This window comes from Phalaenopsis equestris, unplaced genomic scaffold (assembly GCF_001263595.1).
Source record: "Phalaenopsis equestris unplaced genomic scaffold, ASM126359v1 Scaffold000201, whole genome shotgun sequence".
Lineage (NCBI taxonomy): Eukaryota > Viridiplantae > Streptophyta > Magnoliopsida > Asparagales > Orchidaceae > Phalaenopsis > Phalaenopsis equestris.
In genome coordinates, this window is record NW_018164643.1 from 207,557 (window position 1) to 215,446 (window position 7,890).

The 7,890-nt window shown below is 36.4% G+C and overlaps 1 protein-coding gene across 1 annotated transcript in view; it reads left to right on the top strand.

Moving 5' to 3' along the window:
* LOC110022632 (probable serine/threonine-protein kinase PBL16) overlaps positions 1 to 5,103 on the top strand; it is a gene marked incomplete at its 3' end in the record, with an annotated part of 11,001 nt that extends 5,898 nt beyond the window's left edge. Inside the window, exons 5-6 of the mRNA XM_020721678.1 lie at positions 4,524 to 4,702; positions 4,804 to 5,103. Coding sequence (XP_020577337.1) covers positions 4,524 to 4,702; positions 4,804 to 5,103 — 479 coding nt within the window. The remainder of the gene's footprint in view (positions 1 to 4,523; positions 4,703 to 4,803) is intronic.
* Between the last annotated feature and the right edge of the window lie 2,787 nt (positions 5,104 to 7,890).

The window sequence follows — 7,890 nt, forward strand, 5'->3', positions numbered from 1 at the left end:
TGATCGTTTGCCTATCCCTTATCTTAGGAAGTATGTGTAATAGGTTAGAGAGGTGCTTCCCTTTATAAAGGCCCTCTCCTGTCACCTTCCTTCTCTTTGTACTTGGCTACATTTAATGAATTGGAGCTATGCTCCTTACATAAAAAAATATATATATATATATATATAATGGTGGTGGCGGTGCTGTTAGCTTAACTAGAGTTTCCCTCGTGGAGCTTCTTTTCTGTTGGCTGGTAAGTTGGAAGTGGAGTAGTTCTTGTTCTTTGGGAGCTTGTTTAGAGCCTCTTTTGCTTTGGGTTCCCTGGTTGTTGTGTTTTGTGGTTTTCCAGGGGTTGGGAGTTTTTGAATTTAGAAGCATTGTTCCATTTAGTTTTTGTGGCTTCTACTTCATGGTTGTGTGTTTACACCTCTTTGTTGTTCCTATTGCTACCCACTTTTTCTTCTAGGTGGTGTTTGCTTCTTTGGTTTTGGCTGCTGTGATTTTTGCTCTTAGTTTTTTTTAGAAGGTGGAAGAAGCTTTTTGATTTTAGATCTTTTGTTTCGCCTCCAATGGCTTCACCAATAGATATTGAAACTAATGCTCAGTAGACTAAGGCCACCTATACAGGGGTAGTTGGTCAATCTACTAATATTCTTCAGGACCCAGATATGTTAGTTTTCCCACAAGCTTCTCATGATACTGTTGCTGGGAGACAACCCATGTATTCATCCTTTAGGAACTAAAGTAGGAGAACCAACTATTTTATTCTCACAATAAGAGATTATCTCACTGAATAAAAAAATGAAGTTTTCAATTGTTGGTATGTTTCAGTTGAGGCATCCAAAAATGGAGCTTGTAAGGAATTTTTTGAGTCTCTGAAGTTTATTGGGGCCTGGAAAATAGTTTTCTTTGTGTAGCCATTTACTCATACAACTATCAGTTAAAGAGGACTATGCTAGACTCTTTGCCAAGCAATCTCTACTAATTGTAGGAACCACCATAAAGACTATGAAATGGACACCTAACTTTGATCCCAGCAAAGCGCCCAAGCTTGTCATGATACTGTTGCTGGAAAGGGAGACAACCCATGTATTCATCCTTTAGGAACTAAAGTAGGAGAACCAGCTATTTTATTCTCACAATAAGAGATTATCTCACTGAATAAAAAAATGAAGTTTTCAATTGTTGGTAAGTTTCAGTTGAGGCATCCAAAAATGGAGCTTGTAAGGAATTTTTTGAGTCTCTGAAGTTTATTGGGGCCTGGAAAATAGTTTTCTTTGTGTAGCCATTTACTCATACAACTATCAGTTAAAGAGGACTATGCTAGACTCTTTGCCAAGCAATCTCTACTAATTTTAGGAACCACCATAAAGACTATGAAATGGACACCTAACTTTGATCCCAGCAAAGAGCCACCTGTGGTTCCCCTTTGGTTCAAATTGCCTGGTCTCCCCTTCCCATTCTTCAACTTGAATGATTTGTTTAATATTGGTTGTGCTCTTGGTAGGCCTTTAAAGGTGAATGCCCCCACATATAACAAGGCCAGACCTGCTTTGGCTAGAATTCTAATTGAAAGGGACATCACCCTTCCATAATTGAAAAGAATATGGATTGGGTCTAAGAATGAAGGTTTTTTGCAGAAAGTCATTCTTGAGCAAAGAACTTAATACTGCCAACAATTTAAAAATGTTTGGGCACACTAGGGATAGGTGTTATAGGTTGTACCCTCCCCCTAAAAGAACCCCTCTCATTAGGGAGAAAGTTACTAACAGAAGCCAGCTCTACCAACTCTTACCCCTTTGGCTATGGTACCCCACCCTGAGGAGGTTGGAGGTGTTTTATTGGACACCTCTCAAAGCTATACTATTCCTTCTGATTCCAATGTTCCCTCTTCTACCTCCCCTAGAGTTATAAGGGAAGAGTTGAATAATGTGACTATTATTACTCCTTTAACTTCTCAGAGCTCACCTAATGGTGGCAGGGAGGAAAAAAGGAATGTTTCATTGACTACTACTAATGATTTGAATGCCCCTGGGGAAGGAAGAATTTCTAAAATGAAACATTTAATGGAGGAGGATTGGAAATTATTCACATCTAAGAAGAAAAAGAAACAGGTTACTGAAGCGCAAAAACTATAAATTGGCAAGGTGATGGCTGGTTCATCTCCTCCTTCTAGAGAAAGAACTAGATCCACATCTCAACCCTCACTCAACCTTAATGATTAGCTTTTTTTGTTGGAACATAAGGGGCATTGCCCATCCTCAATCTCTAAAAAGACTTATACATCTTAATAAAAAATACAAACCATGGTTTTTTCCTTCAGTGCATTGTTATCCTTGAACCTATGGTTCATAGAAACCCTCAGAGATTCATCAATAAATTTCCTGGTTTTTCCCATTATGCTAATACTAATAATAAGATTTGGTATTTCAATAAAAAGGAGGTATAGTAGAACATTCAGGTGGATCATCCTTGGTTTAGTCATCTCTCCCTTCTTATCAATGGAAAATTGGAATATGCAACTTTTATCTATGCAGGCTGTCACAAAGAGAATAGAAAAACCCTTTGGGTTTCCCTTCAGCAGATCAGTGAGCATATGCACTCCCCTTGGCTGGTTGGGGGAGACTTTAATTACATAAACAATTCCAAGACTGCAGGCTTTGATGACTTTACTGCAGATTTTTACAAGAACTCTTGGCATATCATCAAAAAGGATGTAACTTAGGTTATTATCATTTTCTTTCAAGGCAATAACCTCCCCAACTTCTTTAGTGATTCTAATTTTGTGTTAATACCTAAAGCTGAAATGCAAAAGAATTGGGATCACTACAGGTACATCTATCTAACCTCAGTCCTCAGCAAATCTATTAGCAAGATTATCGTCAGCTGGCTCCAACCTTACTGGGATAAGCTGATAAGTCCCAGGCAAACAACTTTCATAAAGGGGAGATAAAAAATTGAACAATTTTTTGCTTGCTTAGGAATTGCTCCTAGACCTTGATAAGCATTGTATGGGAGGGAATCTGATTTACAAGCTGGATATAAAAAAAGCATATGACACTGTTAATTGGAATTTCATACTAAACATCCTTCCTGCTAGAGGGTTCCAGCCTGAGTTTTGCACCATCATACACAGATGGCTTTTGAATAATAGGCACTCCATTATCATCAATGGGTATGCCTGGGGTTCTTTTTCTGCTACCAGAGGGCTGAAACATGGTGAACCACTTTCCTCCTCAATTTTCATCCTTGCCATGGACTACCTGTCGAGAACGCTAGATATGTCACTTCTATATCAGGGGTACTCTAGGTACCATCATAAATCTAATATGGCTATCTCCCATTTATTATATGCTGATGATATTATGGTTTTTTAAAAAAGTCTTTTACTACCTTCAAACTTTCTAATCTCAATCTAGAATGTTCTTTAGCCCTACAAAGTGTTAACTTATCTTCAATAAAAGGTCCTCTCCCAACTGCAAATAGTGGATTTCTAGCTACACTGGGTTCTTCATTGCCCATTCTCAATTAGAATACTTTGGTGTGCTCCTCATCAGTGGCATGTCCAAGCAGATTCAATTTGATGATGTTCTACATAAAATTATTTCATACCTTTCTGGATTGTCTCATTCCTTCCTCTCTAATGATGGTAGAATTACCTTACTCAAAACATACTTACTACCTTTCCTTCTTAGATTCTCTAAACCACTTATATGAATAAAAGTACACAACTTAAATTGGAGAGGGCTTTTAAAAGGTTCATGTGGTCTGGTCAAAGACAACAACTTCACTGGGCTTCTTGGCAAAGGGCAGCTAAACCCACTTTGGCAGGGGGTATTAGGTTTAAAGGGCTACACGAACTCATCCAAGTCAACATCTGCAAAATGTGGATAAATTTCAAAGCTCAAACATCTTTGTGGGCTAAGTTTATGATGGGCAAGTATTGCAAAGATAAACACCCTTCTCTAATTTTTAGGAAATTTGGGGATTCTAGGATTTGGGCCAATATGCTAAAAGTGAGGACTCTTGCTGAGGAGATGTTTATTTGGGACTTGGGGACTGGAAAGCAAAAGAAAAGAAAAATACCATGGCTGGAGCATTGGTGCCAAAAGGATTGGATTTGTGCTCCTCCTACTAATTTGAATCTTAATCTTACTGTGCCTGAATTCTAAGGGGGGATCAGTGGTCTATTACTAAACTGCAAAATATTCTTCAAAAAACCTTATGTGACTCACATCTCTAAAATTTACTTTGATAGAGCAAAAATGATAGAGTTATTTGGCAAACCAACACCAATCAAAGTGTCACCAAGGATATCTATGCTAAACTCTTTAGCTAAAATCCGGTGCCTTGTGGACAGGTCATTTGGAATAAATTTCTCTCTCCCTCCATGTCCTTTTTCTGTTGGAGATTCTTCCATAATGGTCTGCCCACTAATGAAATACTTAAACTAAAGGGATTGAGGGGGCCATCTACATGTTATCTGTGCTTAGAGAGTGAGGAAAACATTAATCACATTTTCTTTAATTGAAAATTTTCTCAGGAGGTCTGGACCAAGTTCTTAGCAAAGATTAATTTGAATGATTCTGATTTATTCTGGTCCAAGTTATCTGATTTTTGGTATAGTTGGACAAGACATAAGCATGATCCCATCCCTTTTTCTGTTGCTTGGTTTCTCTGGATGTACAGGAACCACACCAAATTTGAGGACAAATCATCCCAGTATTCAAAGGTGGTCGGAAATTGTATCTATTATCTCTCCAAAATGATCTAACACAAACACTTCCCTAATATAAGCAATACATTGATCACTGAGGTGCTAGCTCCCCAGTAATCCATAAGTTTTATTGGAAACCTCCACAACCTTCTACTGTTAAAATCAACACTGATGGAAGCTTCAATGCAATGGGTGTTGGGATGGAGGGTGTTTTCAGGGATCATTCCAGTCAATGCCTTCTATTTTTCCATGCTCCTGTAAAGGCTACTGATGCACTTGCGGCAAAAGTTATTACAATTTTCTGGGCTTTAACCATTGCTTACAACTCAGAATTGTATAATATCTGGATTGTGGTGGACTTTATCGTGCTGATCAAGCTACTAGAATCTGAAGAGCAACCTTCTTGGTTCCACAACCAATGGATCCAAAAGCTCAGTACATTCATAACAAACCTCAGGGTCCACTTTACTTTCATATATAGAGAGGGTAATAAACCTGCTAATTGGCTTGCTAGACATGGTCATCACTCTATTTCAAACTTTGTCGCTACTAAACCCAACCACCTTTATCTTTCCTGCTCCATGGAGATACTCTTGAGGTGCGTTATCTTAGAATTTCTATCACTATGCTTACTGGTTCCACTGACCCCCATTCAAGGAGAGCCCAATCTTTGTTTCTTTCTCTACTGTTTTACTTTTATTTTTCTGGTTTTTTTATTTATCTACTTTTTATCCTTTTTCTTGTAACTGCTCACTGGGCCCAGCTTTACTCAACATGTAGGGAGCCATGAGATTGCTCCTTTTTGCAATATATATATAGGGAAGTCACCCGCCAATATGATGAATAATATATATATATATATATGAAATCAAACTGATCCCATATCTTTCAAAGTTTAGATGAAAGAGCACTACACCTCAAGTTTTGTATCTATCCTGAAAGATAAACACATGACTTGATAATGAGGCTCAATCAAATAAACTCAAAAATGTATGACATTTGTTTGGCCTGCGAAACAATTTTATTATAAGCTCACAAGTTCCCCTATTTAATATGAAAAATTAAATAGGGTTTATACTAAGCTAGGTTTTTGAAAGTTTCTTATAAGGGAAAGCCTCTATAGTAAATTACATCTTAGATAACTAGAGTCACCTAAGGAAACTCTCGATAAAAAGTGGGGGATATTATTTTAAAGGATCTCAATACAGTAAGAATTTTCAATGAGATCGGACAAAGATGTGTGGCATGGGAATGACTCGAATTTGGAACATATTGGATCTCACAGATCTTGAGGAGAACCTCAGTGACTTCCTATGCTATCCTATAGTTTGGTTTTAATTTAGAGGAGAAATATTTAAATGTTTCATCCTGCCAGTTTTGTTTTATTAGGGCTTACATTCATATGAAACGATCACACAAATAGCTTGGAAGATGTAAGAATTTAGGTCGTGATGAACGACAACCTCGAAATCCTAAAACACGTTAGGGCTTATATTGTATAGCAGAGACATACAAAAGCCTAAACGAAAGTTGAGGATTTACGTCACATTAGGCAGACAACCTCAAAGTCCTATGGCTTGTTGTTTGATTTTATAGAATGATTTAGTTGGAGTAGACATGTTTTGCTGTTTAAGATGGTTGTGCTACCCACAATGCTAGCTCTAAGCTCCACGTTGTGGCAAGTTTAAGTCTTCTAACATGTCAAGTCATGATGTTAAATCAAGTGTTTCCTAAGATTTGTTTATTTAAATATTATGTGGAATGTTAAAGTTGATTAGAGTGACACGGATCTTACAGTTCCCTTTTTTCAGCATCAATACTTTTCTTCAGATTCACTTAGTCCAAATGAATTTAATAACCTCAACCTAATGTGTTCCATACTTTCACTTAGACCATGGGAAATCTCTTTAGCAATCGTAGGATACCTCCTTCGAGGGATTCCTGATCATCCGATAGAGAAATTTTAATCTAGTTGCAATTTTTTATTGTTTTGTTTGTGATTAAATTGTGAGTTGTCTTATATTTTTTTTGTTGTGGCTGTGAATTTATCTTGAATTTATCTTGTTTAATTTTTAGTTTCAATTTTTGACATATAGGGTGACCTTAACCATGCAAGCAAGAAAAAAGAGGTACAAAAAGGTAAATGCAATAACTTAATAGCATACCTATCGATTCTTCCCCCACCTCTACTTGAAATGTTAGCTTTGACAATATGTATATAATTTTGCAAGGAATTCAAATTGTAGGAGTAGATGAAGGTATAACTACCAAACCCTAAGTTATGACTTTATTGAGTCTCGGAAGATCTTAGTGGATGATTTTAGAACAAAATATAAAAATTTCAATTTACTTTTCAAAATATTCAAGAGATTTCAAAGTGCTCGGAGCAATACCCTGAATTACATTGAAAATTTCTTAAAATATTTTGAGTTCATTTTGAAATTAACATATCATTTTATTAATCATTCAAGGTTAAGATAAGATTATTCCATTGCTCATGTAAACTTGATGTTTTATTTATTCCAAGGCTAGGACACTCAATTAATCAATTGATCTTTCATTTAAGAGTTATGTGGGCGGGTGCCCCTAAGGCAGATCTGAGTCATTAAAGGCTTTGGTACCCACTGTTAAAATTGGGCTTGTAGTGTAAAAAAGTGTTAATCAACAATCATGTTATCTTCTAAATCCAATCAAATGGGTTTAAATGTCAAGTCTAAGTCACTACCAAGCCCTGAACTATTAAAATAAGTGACATGATAACTAGCAAAATTTTGATTTAAATGACATGCATTCTTATTGAAAGATCACATTATCATCAATTATGAGCATAAAATTAATGAAATATTATCTTCCTAACTCAAACCCATCATTTCAGGATTGTTTAAATTTGATTGACTTTCAGGTCATGATAATTAAAGAAATTACAATTTTGTTCTTATTATAGAAAACTTGGCAAGTGAGTTCCTACCTTAAAATCCCATTGAATTTCAACCACCCAAAATTGTTCATGTTGACCTCACTTTTGTTTGAGGTTTAGTTTTTCCTCTTTAGTATCCTAAGGTCTAGCCATAGGACTCTCCTATTGACTATTCTTAGAAAACTAGAAAAGGCACCCTCACCACAAGAAATTCTAAACTCTTCTCTTCTCAACTTGAAGTTTCACATATTGGTCATAACCTCTAATATTTAGAAG